The sequence below is a fragment of the Styela clava genome, chromosome 14, assembly GCF_964204865.1.
Source record: "Styela clava chromosome 14, kaStyClav1.hap1.2, whole genome shotgun sequence".
In the NCBI taxonomy this organism is placed as follows: domain Eukaryota; kingdom Metazoa; phylum Chordata; class Ascidiacea; order Stolidobranchia; family Styelidae; genus Styela; species Styela clava.
In genome coordinates, this window is record NC_135263.1 from 10,224,011 (window position 1) to 10,237,470 (window position 13,460).

The following is a 13,460-nucleotide window of genomic DNA, read 5'->3' on the forward strand; positions in this document are numbered from 1 at the left end:
ATTCATGATATAGTATTATATTTTACATAAAAACGCGGGAGGTTTATTATGACGCAATAATGGATATTTATGCCTCCTAGATGAAGCGGGGTCTCACAAATGACATAGCCTAGGGCAGTGGTTCTCAACCTTTTATGGCTCGTGCCTCGTGGCCCACTTCTGGCGCCTTATTGCTCTTGCGGACCCCCTGTACGTCATTCCAAAAACTAAACGTGTTGGATTGTATGATGTTTTACGACATTTTATGGAATGCAAAAACAAACCACAGACAAGAAAGGCCAAGTTTTTTATTATACAATCAATTGGAATCTCGAGCTTGTCTGACGTGGTTCCTGATATTAGGCACCGTCTTTGATATAGCAAGACGAATGTCACTGTCAACCTTGAGACGGTTTTGATGCTAACAAGATCAGAAAAAACAGATTTGCACAAATAGGTTTGTAACAAATTGAACAAGCAGAACTGAGGTCAACGTCTTTCACCTGCGCCTAATTTTGTCACTTCACTATGCTCTGGGTGTGTCTGCTGCAAGTGACGCTTAAGCTTTGATGGCTTCGTTGCTGAGGACAGCATAACATAAAACGCATTGCGGTTTTTCCTTGCCACCCTCTCACACTGAGGTAAACGCCATTTCAAGATAACTTTCCAAGTACTTTTTTGATTTAGCCATGCTTGTTAAGTTTTAGTAAGCAACACAATCTTCTTTGTTACACGTTGGATATAGAACAACTAGATAGGCTACTTCGCTTCAAATAAGAACGTGACCAACGACCACATGCCCTTGAAATCACTGTAGCTGCGTTCTCGTATTTATCATTGTGATGTCAGAACTCGTATTTGTCACAATAGGTCTACGGGAGGTAAATCGAAATAGTTTTTGTAGGCTATTGTCACATTTTCATAGGCAGCAAATGTCCGAGCGTGTTACAAAAAAAAAAAAAAACGATAATAAACTGCAAATAATTTCCTAAAATCTTAATTTAATCGCGGAACCCCTGGAAATTCTTCGCGGACCACCGGGGGACCACTGGCCTAGCGCCTAGGCAGTGTTTCTTAAACTGTGTGCCGCGGCACACTAGTGAGAGATTCTCAAGTGTGCCGCGCAGCTTTTTGAAATTCTAGAAAATAAGCTGTTTGTATTACACATAGATATACATGCAACTTGTGAGATTTGAATATCCATAATTAATATTTAGACCAGTGGTTCTTAAACTTTTTGAGCCGCGCCCCCCTTTGAAAAATTGTTTAGGCATAAAACGCTTCGGAGTACAACTTCGCCATTCACTGTCGTATGTATAAAGCCAAATAGTGGTTGGTCATCATACATTCTCGTTTTCCCCCTCAGTTTGCAACACCTGGTAAAGTCAAACTAATTTTCAAGTAAAACTAAACACGCAATAAACCTATGCTTTAATGTATTTTCTGCTTAAACGTTTACATAAGATACGTGAATTTCAATCAATTGTTTACTTCATCACTATTGAGCGATGCCAAAATTATTTGCTGTGTGTTAAAAATATGCAACGATTACAGACTTCCTGGCTGCTTAATGTTTCAAACAAAATGGAGAAGTACAAATGAATTTATGTAAATTTAAAAGCAGTTCATTTTTTAATAGTTATTATGCATGTGGACGTTTCCCCGGCCCTTGACCGCTGAAAAATGAAGTCGCTAAGGCGTTGCGTTTGCATTTTGTTTAAATCTCGATTGTTTTCGTTAGCGTGGCGTGCTATTTCGGCCGTAAAAATCTTGATTTCGGTGTTTATTCTCATTTCCCTCGACATATTCTTGTGTCGCGAAGACGATTATAATTACTTTTTTTGTTCTCGAATGGAACCATGACACCTCTGAAGTAAACGAGTTAGCTGTTATTATATAATCATCAGCGACGAGATGCCCCCCAGTTTAAGAACCACTGATTTAGACTGATAATATTATTGCATTTGCCTTGTCGTTGTAGTAAGAATTGCATTGTGATGTCATAGTGTTTTGTAAAAAAAAGACCCCACCTTCCACCATGTTCATTTGCGCGTTCAGTTAGGCCAGTGGTCGGCAAAATTTATGTACTTGCGGGCTGAATATACACAATTCTTTCGCTTACGAACAATCGCCACATTTAATATATTATCCAACAATATATTGATTTTATTTTCTTATTCTCAATATGAAAGATGATGTGGTTATGGCAACTTAGTTGCCCGCAGTACGTCGTTCAAATGACGATCTGGCAAGCGAGGACGAAGTTTGCCGACCCCCGAGTTGGGCTATGGGTAAGCAAGTTTGGTCGAGTTTTGGCTTTCTGCTTACAAATTCTATTCAATCATCGGTGCAAAGTCCATCGAAATAATCTATCCATTTGCATCTACATGGCTGTGTTAAGCCGTATTTTTTGCTCTGGCTGTAATCAAAAGCAAAAAAAGAGAGCGACCGACCCTCGTTTCTCAAAACAGGCACAAACATCGCATTAACATTTTGTAGAATAATTTGCCCAAGTCTAGCTCAAATTTCTCACAAGTGTGCCGCGAGATTTTTTCTATTTGCTTAGTGTGCCGCGAGCAAAAATAGTTTGAGAACCTCTGGCCTAGGCACTAGGGCCCCGCATTCTAAATCAGCTTTTTCTGAATGTGAAGGTTTGTGTAAAACTTTTAGCGCCTGAATAGTTCGTACCTAATATTTTTTAAGATAGTGTTAGTATTTTCAGTTGGGATTAGATGCATAAGTTTATTCTGTTCCATACGCTCACACAAACTTAAAAACTGGCTAAACTAGTAGAAAATAACTCAACAACTCCCAGATAATATTTCTAAAACGACGTCTAATCGCGACTCTCGCCGCGAACGAGGACAGATACGAGTAGCCACGAATATCCAATGGTATCATAAAGAAGCCCTCGACAGGCTTACTCCGCTGTCGAATTTTTCCAAGCACACGAATTTAGCTATCTCCGTTGGTTCGCTTGAACGAAGGATTGATGGGAAGTCAAAAACGTCGGGTTATCGCTCACGAATAGACCAAAAATGTGTTGAAAAACCGTACGAGTTTTTTTTTTAACTGTATAGCCCAAAATCGGTTTTCAAAAAAAAAAATATTTAAAACTTTTTTGTTTTTTGTTATACTCTTCAATTAATTTCGGAGAAAAGCGATTTTTCTCAAAGACAATAATTAACCCAACACCAACAAGAAAACTAACAACAAGAACAAAAGTTTATTAAAACGACCCATGGCTGCATTACTCCTCTAATTAACAGAACATAATATGAAAATGTTATGTGTATGACGTTGACTAGTCGAAACACTCGCTGGTATGTTGGACTCGCACAGTACAATCTGCGGAGAGACTACAATTGACTGGTACTAGGTCGTTGCTGCTTATGCAAACGCCATTCAATGTGAATAAATGCGTGTGCATCTTAGTTTTTTCAGGCTCAGTCCTAGATTTTCTATTCATTTGTGCATATAGCATAGTGGATAGGATTTCAAGCATTAGGAAAGGCAATCATTAAATACAATGCAATGGGATAATAGATATGGAAATAAAACTTGTTGTACTCATTTGCCTATGGATCAAGTGTACTTTACATGTGTACATATATATAATATATTCATATATCAAGTAGGCTACACTAAATATCATCGTCTACTTTAGGTACGCCAGTTCTTAAGAAGTGTGAAAATGCATTTGTGTTAGTATGCAGCAAGACTCAAATAGAATGTTTTACAACAACCAAGGAATAAATTATTTCTATTTAATAAGGAGTGTTTACTGAAAAAAAAAAACAGTCACTATTGATCGACTTGTATAACTGATAATGCTATTATCCAACACATTATCCATAATGAAGATTCACATATTGCGATATTATGAAACATATTGCGAACGCAATTATATTTAAATATACCTTTTACATATTATCTTCTCTGCTAGCTTGGCAGAATCAGGTATTGGCACATATTTACGCTGATATCTAACGATATATAAATAGATTTACCGAACTTTCCCGGCTCGGAGTTGGCTAGCCGATTTATTACAGTAGCCTGGATGAGGAAATTGGCATTGGATTTGAACCGTGAACCTACGATACCAACAAGTCTAGCGATTTGAACACTACAGGCTAACGCACTCACTCTGATGGAGATATCAATAACATTTTGTGAGTTGTATTATTTTTCATGAGGAGTAGGGATGAGTAGAATCAGTCTGTGCCTCATTGATGTGCATCACGTAGTAATAACGATTTGATGTTAATATACATGTTATTGCTGCCATATGCGCATCAATGTGCGTTCAAAAGCATCATGCTATAAATTAGAAACAAGCAGAACAGAGTACTAAAAATTTAACAAGTCGTCACCATACTAATTCTGCAAGAGATGAGAGTTTCCGTGAAATGCACTTGGAAATGGAGTTCGATCAATTTGACGTTTTAATTCGTACTATTAAATCCAGTAGCAAACTAGTAACTTTTTCGATTGTACATAGCCTAACTCGGAGCTATGTTAAAATGGGATTTTTACTATAACAAGTGATGGTCCTTTTGCACTTTACTTTACATATTCTGTTTCTACGAAATCAATTATGATTCATGTTTATGAAATGGGAGTATTTATTGCGTTTATACATATTAATGTCATTATTCCAATCGGATAATACATACACGTAATTGGGAAATATTTTAAGCAGAAAACCGTGTTAACTGTAGAAGCATGTTTGGTAAAAATTCAACAAAAGTAGAATTGTACCACACGCATCAACCTTGTTACATATTAGCTTTTTATTCATACTCTTATGGGCGATTTAAAAAAAGAGTGGGGTAAAGCTTCGGGGATGAAAAAGCTAAACCATGAGCTGTATTGCGACCATCGCATTATAAACTGTTTACTGTTATAGCCTAATAAAATTCAGTTTTTAAATATACCGATTATGAAATATTTCCAATTACTTTTACATAATATCGGATTTGAATATTAACAATTTCATTCATTATTTTATTATTAATTATTACCGAAATAAATACTCCCATCACACAGATAAAGATGTATTGTATGAAGCATGTAGGTCATAATTAATTTTGTAGAATGGAAGTGTGGGACGATTGATGAGACTTCAATTTTATAATTTTTTTGTTCAGAAAATTATCCTCTTCTTCAGGGGTCTTTCCACTACTTTGATGAAAAAATGATCTATATAAATAAAAGTTTCTTCAGACAATTATCTTTTTTTCCTGGGGTCTTTTCACAGCTTTGTTGAAAGAAGATCTGCATAAATGAGGAAAATGATCTTTTTTCCTTAGGGGTCTTTCCACAACGTAAAATGATCTGTATGAATAAAAAGTTTTTTCAAAAAATTACTTTTTATTTCAGGGGTCTTTCCGTACCCATGTTACAAAAACGATCTGTATAAATAAAATGTTTACTAGTTTGTTACAGGGATTTAAGGACCGGTTACCCCAAGGCCGGATTTTGACAATGTCAGGCCCTAGACTAGACTGTGCCATTTTAGAGACCCTTTTATTATAATTACGTCATAGATGCGCTGTAGGTAGTTACCTATTTTGTTTCATAAGTTAATCGCTTGAGTTTTATCAAATTTGAAAAAATTCATTCACCCCGCGGTGTTTTGATTTTTTTAGTCTTTTCAACATTAAATATTTGAGTCAAGAATTATTAACCGGGATGAAAAATTAAACGAATTGCAGTTTTTTTTCTAATTCTAAACCTATTATATTTTGGAGAAGCCTTTAAAATTTAAAAAAAATCAATTGACAATCAAAATTTGGGCTGAGATAGTTGGACAAATTTGTGGTCACGGTTTGGCAATTAGGGATAATGTTTGATAAAGTTCATTATTTGCATATTGATAAATCAACTTTTAATTGTTACATTAAATGATTACACTCGAGTGCGCACTACACAGAAATTTTTATTTATTCAATATCAATAAATTTTTGAACTAGTTGTTAGGCACAACAACAAATAATGTGCATGTCTCTCATTGTGACTCCAATTTAGCAAGACCCATCTTTAGCTCCCAACCGACGATTTCCTGATTTGACGTGCATGAACTCTGTGAATGACTGCCTGCTCACAAGAGGAGTGTAACCGTCTCATAAGTTATGGAACTGGGAAGCAAAATATTTTAAAGAATTCCGTGATCAAAGAAACTTGTAGAAATGATCTGCTAATAAAAATCCCTTTGCAAAATATGCCAACAGCCACAAGGGCGACGGTGGGATACAACCATGCTCATCAAAAATTGAAATGAATGTGAATACCGTTCCACTGTGACTATAACACAATAAAATCAATATATCAAAATTTCGGAGCTCCCAAAGTATGTGTGCCAAGATGACGCACAACCTGTACATAGTATGTGTACTGGAGATGAACCGATGTATCGGTATCGGCCAATTTTCCGGTATCGCTATTGTATCGGTTAGATGAAGACCGATATTTTCGATATGTTTACCTTTTTGATATGATCCATAATGTTCTAAAAAATAGGTTGGAATACTGATGTTTAAATTATTTTTTGCTAGGGGGAATCGTGGACTATGAGCCATGCACGTCCCCACCCCTGCGAGTAGAAACGAGAATAAGATTCTGACCTGTTCTTAGTTTTTTATCAGCCAAACGCTCAACCGATATTCTTAAAACCACAAAAAACGATGTTCGAAGGTCGCGAAGGTTCGAATTACACATCCCTGGCTATGAGGTTTCCAATTGAATACGGAGATTACTAGCTTCAGTACACGATGCATCTAAATTAATTAAGGCAACGTATCCCAAACATCAATTTCGTAAGATGTATTATAATCCCTTTTTCAATCTGAATTAATGTGCACTATGAATAATGCTTAAAGACTAGTGTTTTAACCCGTCTGCCTTTCACACTTGAGATAATATTAACATAGTATCGGAATATCGTTGATATCGGTCGTTTTTCAATATCGACATATCGGTATCGGCGTTTTTAATTGGTATCGGAGACAAAAGTGGTATCGGTACATCTCTAAATTGTGTACCAGGATAGGGTTCAGTTGTGCGCCATCTTGGTACATATACTTCGGGAGCGCAAAAATTTCTTCATAGTCTGCATCTGAGGCAACGAGTTGGTGGTTTAATTTTTATTCGGGAATTAGCAAAATTTATTTTAAAACAACAAGTTCGGATGGAAAATAAGGACGATAAAATATAAACTTACATAATTCAAGAACAATTGACACAGTAGTAAAAGAGAGCCTTTTTTGTTCCAACCAGGTCAATAACAGTGTCAAACAATAAGTATTTGTTTTTCTACGAATATTCATTCTACAATCCAATAAACATGATTTCAAGTAGGTATCAACCCCCCTCAAATGTGGTGTACCTGTGTTTGGGCGAAGGTAGGTATCACAACAGGCAATTTACCGGAAGTGTAGACTAGTTACAGTAACCTCAATAACAAGATACTCGGCTAACCGAGCTAGGTCAGGTTGGGAAACAGTCAACCTGTACTACAAATATCATTTTACAACTACAACTATCCAGGTTTACAGCAAGAATAACCTCATAGACGAGAAAATTCCACTCCATCGGCAGTTGCAAGTTATTGACGAAACAGCTAACACTGATCAATGGAAACAGAACTGATAAAAATTATTTACGACCTAATTTAAATAGGAATAAATTCTGGGCAAATTATATTCCCAGAAAATATCAGGTTTTTAGTTGGAAGATTTTACACAGTGGGCTTCCAACTGGAGAACGAGAGAGCTACGCACAAATATATGGACACGTTAGACCAGAGAGTCAGTCTTTACCGGTACCTTTGACGCTACCGGTACCCTCAAAAAAGTTCTGAATTTCCAGTAGCAAGAATTTTGCAGAATCAAAACGTACAGCCAGTCATGACACTGACTAAAATCCGTGTTCCCATGGATAAAAAATAATACAGCAAAATTTTAGACGAAATATCAAATTTCATAGAATTCACGCAAAATTTTGAAATAAATAAAAGTAATAGCCTTCTAGCGAAGAAATTAATCTTTAACCACTGAAAATTTCAAAGCAATTGGTCCAGTATTCGAAGAGAAAAGCGATTTTTTAAAAACGTGTCAAAGAACAAGAACAACAACAACATAATATTGAAACGATCGTTATGGCCACTAAACGTGTCCAAAAAGTCAGACATTGGGATTGGGCTGATGAAACAAATTGCAATTGTGTATTTTGTAACAGAGTGATAGAAGATTCCGTGCATTTGTTTTTTGGAAATGGCTAAATTCATCAAATTATATTGAGCATAGTATTTTTACATGAGAGGTTGAAACAAAATCATTAAATCTAATTATCTCTTGTGGTAAAGCAGCAATTTTGAATTTTAGAAATGACAAGGAAATTCCACGCCATCGGCAGTTGCAAGTCCTTGACAAACCAGCTAGCACTAACGATGAAAAATATCTCTAAACTTAATTTTCGACCTAGTTTTAATTGGAATAAATTCTGGGCAAATTATATTCCCAGAAAATATCAGGTTTTTAGTTGGAAGATTTTACACAGTGGGCTTCCAACTGGAGAAAAAAGTCAGACATTGGGATTGGGCTGATGAAACAAATGGCAATTGTGTATTTTGTAACAGAGTGATAAAAGATTCCGTGCATTTGTTTTTTTATTGTTATTATAAAAAATCTATTTGGAAATGGCTAAATTTATCAAAATATACTGAGCATAGTATTTTTACATAAGAGGTTGAAACAAAATCATTAAATCTAATTACCAGTATCTCTAGTGGTAAAGCAGCAATTTTGAATTTTAGAAATGACAAGGAAATACCACGCCATTGGCAGTTGCAAGTCCTTGACAAACCAGCTAGCACTAACGATGGAAAATATCTCTAAACTTAATTTTCGACCTAGTTTTAATTGGAATAAATTTTGGGCAAATTATATTCCCAGAAAATATGAGACATTGGGATTGGGCTGGTGAAACAAATGGCAATTGTTTATTTTGTAACAGAGTGATAAAAGATTCTGTGCCTTTATTTTTTCCTTGTTATTATGAAAAATCTTGTTGGAAATGGCTAAATTTATCAAATTATACAGAGCATGGTATTTTTACATGATAAAGCGAATATACAACCGTTAGGTGTCGTCGAGTGAAAACGCCATATGTTGTATGGTGGCGGTCCCTTCGAAATGTACCGTAAAACCTCTATTTCACCGCCATATCGCTCTATTTCACCGCCATATCGCTCTATTTTTCAACTCTTCCCCAATAGTGGTGTTCTATCAGAGGCGACGTTCAATTAGAGGGTGGCGCTCTATTTTTCAACTCTTCCCCGATAGTCAGACAGTGGTACCATGGTGTTCTATTACAGGTGGCGCTCAAATACAGGTTTTACGGTATTTGCCGTTTCCCGATACGCACCATTCTGCAATTTGAACAGTGATTTCTCGGGCCAGAAGTTATCGTGTTATTGCTTTTTTGACACAGATACGGTACAGATGTAAGCTATGGTACGGTACCGTAAGTTCACTAGTCTAACCTTTAATTGCACAGGCGTTAAACATTTGTGACCTCACGGTACCTACTTCTGTACTTTGCCATCCTGCCATCGGAAATATCCAGATATATTTTCTATTTCAGTATTTGATAGATCAGGAAACAGGGAAATAATGAAATAAAATATATTTAGCTTTGATGTTCAGATGTTAGAATAATTAGGTCTGAAGCATTTTGCACAGATGGACGAGAATAACTTGGACTTGCTTTGTGCTATAGAAGTTGATGATGGATTGGAAGGACGATTGAAAGATCGGGGAATTTCAAGGAGAAATGTACGCAGCATAATTCATGAGCTGTTCACCAATGAAAGCGTTTTAAAGTTATTAGAAACGGAAGACGCAGAACCTGAACTGGATTTTACAGATGCTCCAGTCACAAGGTCGAAAAGGCCACGAACCGAGTTTAATGACGAATTCAAATATTTGGATTTGAGCACCGGTAGTGTCGAATTTCACAAACTCAATAATGACAATGAAATAAACCAAAATGAGAATTCTCTCGTTTGTTGCAATGATGACACCTTTGATTCAACTCGTGATATCCATATTGAAGGTTATGATGATGATGGGAAGTTTAACTGGCAGACGTGGTTGACAGGGCTTGAAAATACTGAAAAGGATACTGCTGAAAAACGGGATGAATATGATTCCGAAGAAGATCCAGACTTCAATTTCTTGGCGGAAGCAGAGGAATTTGATGTTGAAGATTTTAGGGATGACTGTGTTACAAGAATATCTAAACGAGAGCTAAGGAGTCTAAACCTGCGGAAACGGTCAACTGCGAGAAAGAAGAATACTGCTTCTAATGAAAATTCGACTGGAAATGAGATTTCTTCAACGGACAAAATTTGTAGTCTAAATATTGATGATTATAAAAAATGTAAAACTGTGCGTGAGAAGTTGATGATATTGCGATGTAATCCAAAGTTGAAAAGCTCTATTATTACAACAAGATCCAAGCGTGTAAAAGCACAAAAAAGAGACTTGAGTTTCACTATACAGCAAAAAGAAAACCTTTTGCAGCAAATGCAACAACATGTACAGCTTCTTACTCAAGTTTGTTTATTGGAGCAATATAGCATTGAAACTTTTTATAAATCACGAATGCTATTGTATGAAATTGATTATTTTCGCCAGAATAGTTTCGACTCTCAAAAGACTCAATTCAATATACCTTGTCTGTCCGATGCACTAAGCATTGTTCAGCAAATATCTTCATCTACAAAGCTTACTACTTGCAAAGATAATTTTGACAGAGAAATGAAAATCATTGCTAACAGTAATGTTTTCATGTATAAAGAGTTACTTCCAGTCATTGTAGGTGATAAACAATTACATAATGGAAAAAGGCCTTTTTCATTTCATGAGGATTGTTTAATCGCTCGTGGAATACATGAAATGTCTGGGAATTTTATTCTTACTACTTCAGAACTTATCTCACGATTTATGCTTCCATGTCGTACAAGTAAAGAAATAAAAGCACATATCAACTATTTCAGTTCAATTCGAAGTGTTAAAAACGCTACAAACCCTATTGTGCAATATAAAGCATTTAAAGTGCTTCCCGAACCCGCTGACACAATCATTCCAGTACTGCCTTACGACGCTAAATCACCAATGCAAATGGATGGAGACCTTCCTGAATGGCTGACTTCACTTCAGCAGGGTTCATCTTCTCAAATTTTTGAAAACGGTAGTTACGAATTGGATGTGAATTCCACTGAGACTGAAATTGTTAATCAATTAATTACACACAATTTTAAGAGAATAAAACCTGTGAAAGTGTCAAAAAATTGGACTAGAAAATTGGATGAATTGATTCTTACGACTTGTAAATGTCATGATGGTGCAACAAAAGGAGCATTAGATATTCTTGCACGTGATATCCCAACCAAGACAAAGAGTCAAATTAGGAGACGGTTTTACAAATTGTTATCAATATTTCATAAGTCCGTGGTCAAATCGTAAAATCTTTCTAATTTGATCCTTTTTATTTTCGTTTTTCAATTCTTTATGATTTAACACTGTGCATTATCGATGTAATAGTCACTTATTTATTGGGTGGATACTTTGTGATTTATGTTGAAAAATGTATTTTACAGCTCCTATGCTAGCTATTTGGCAACGTTTTAGAATGGCAAAATTTTATGCCGTTTTTCGAGGCCGTAAAGCAGGTGTATACACAACATGGAACGATTGCAAAAAACAAGTTGATGGCTTTAAAGGGTGTATCTACAAAAGTTTTGCTGGAGAATCTGAAGCTAAGATATTCGCTAAAACTGGAGAAGTTGGATTAGCTGTAAATAAATTAGACAAGCCTTCCAGCTCCAACGTGTCTACAGCTGCTTGCTCGATAGACTCGAAAATATTGATGGATATTTTTGGAGATCCAAACGATGATGTATATTCCGATGAAGAAGGGCTTACTGTAAAATCAAAATCGGCCAAAAAAAGGAAATTGGATAGTTCAAAGAAAACCAAACAAGCCAAAGTTTTGAAAATAGATACAGGCTTAACATGCCATGGCTCTAACAAAAAAATTATCAATGATATGGCATTCAGCGTTGATGAAAAGTCAAACCCTGTTGTGTACACTGATGGTGCATGTTCCAATAATGGTAAAAAGAAGGCTGTCAGAGCTGGGTATGGCGTGTGGTGGGGTGAAAATCACCCTCTGAACATTAGTGCCCGGTTGGAGGGAGTACAGACAAATCAAAGGGCAGAAATAGCTGCAGCCAATGCCTGTATAAAACAGGCTGTCGATAAAGGACTCAAATCCATAACCATAAGAACTGATTCTATGTTTATAATTAATTGTATAACAAAATGGGTACCTGGTTGGTTAAAGAAGAAGTGGATCAAAAGTGATGGTAAGCCTGTTGTGCATAAACCGGAATTTATGACAATGCTAACAAATTTGAAAAATGTAGATGTGAAATGGGAGCATGTTAGAGGACATCAAGGTATCTATGGCAATGAAATGGCAGACAGATTAGCTGTCAGGGGTGCCACAATGTAATTGGTGTCCTATTTGATTCCAACAATTAAAAAAAAAGCCTTTTGTCATGTTCGCAAATATAAGGTTATTTTCACAGCCCAATGTGTTTTCTTCATTTGGAGACCTCTATCAAAATAAATGAACAAATTCTCTACATCTCCATTTTGTTGGCCTTAATATTATGATTTTACCAATCAATCATTAATGTAAGGATAGGGGAGTCGATTCATAATATACCCAAGTTTGCATATAAATCTAATTTTCATACGTACTGTTAAAATAGTATTCAATCTGACCTTTACACTAAAACAGTTTTGAGATAAGGAAATCCATTCTAAGGAGGAGGATGCTGATATGAACTATATGCTGACCAACGTTCAATCATGTTTCAATATTACAATTTCAATAATTTCGTGTAGATATATTTTTTTAGTTTCGTTCAAATGCAACTTTCTTATGATTATGACTTTTTTTCCTATTCTTTATTTCATTAAATGATGACAACTGCATTGCCAGGGAATTAGGGAGTATTTCTTGTTTTCAAAACCAGGTATCCAGTGTTGAGAGGAAATCACAAAGTACCTTATTGATGTCAAAGTAAATGTTGTGATTACGGTAATTAAAATTAGGTTGCTTCTAGGAATACCGTTTTTCACAGAGGGAGAAGTTTTAAGTGCGACAATCTTGTACTGGTACGCGTTTGCTCTCATCTCCTAAAACTACCCAAATAATGGGCTGGGTCTAAGCGTTGTCTGATTTTCAGGGAATGGATTCTCCCGTAGATTACTTGACTATCTGTTGAGTTTACGGTCTTCATAGCCGCAACACGTACCAGACCATACATAAGTGGGAAATTGCTATCCCAAATGACCCACAAACAATGCCTATTGTCAATGTGACATTCACCCTTATTCAACTTT

General features: G+C 36.0%; 2 protein-coding genes across 2 annotated transcripts; both read left to right on the forward strand.

The window, feature by feature from the left end:
• The first annotated feature begins 9,654 nt into the window (after positions 1 to 9,654).
• Positions 9,655 to 11,644, forward strand: LOC120340718 (GON-4-like protein). Its single transcript, XM_039409065.2, has one exon. It carries the CDS (start codon positions 9,723 to 9,725, stop codon positions 11,508 to 11,510), a length of 1,788 nt encoding a protein of 595 aa, XP_039264999.2. The 5' UTR covers positions 9,655 to 9,722; the 3' UTR covers positions 11,511 to 11,644.
• On the forward strand, positions 11,632 to 13,063 carry LOC120340719 (ribonuclease H1-like). Its single transcript, XM_039409066.2, has one exon. It carries the CDS (start codon positions 11,632 to 11,634, stop codon positions 12,559 to 12,561), a length of 930 nt encoding a protein of 309 aa, XP_039265000.1. The 3' UTR covers positions 12,562 to 13,063.
• Positions 13,064 to 13,460: the final 397 nt, after the last annotated feature.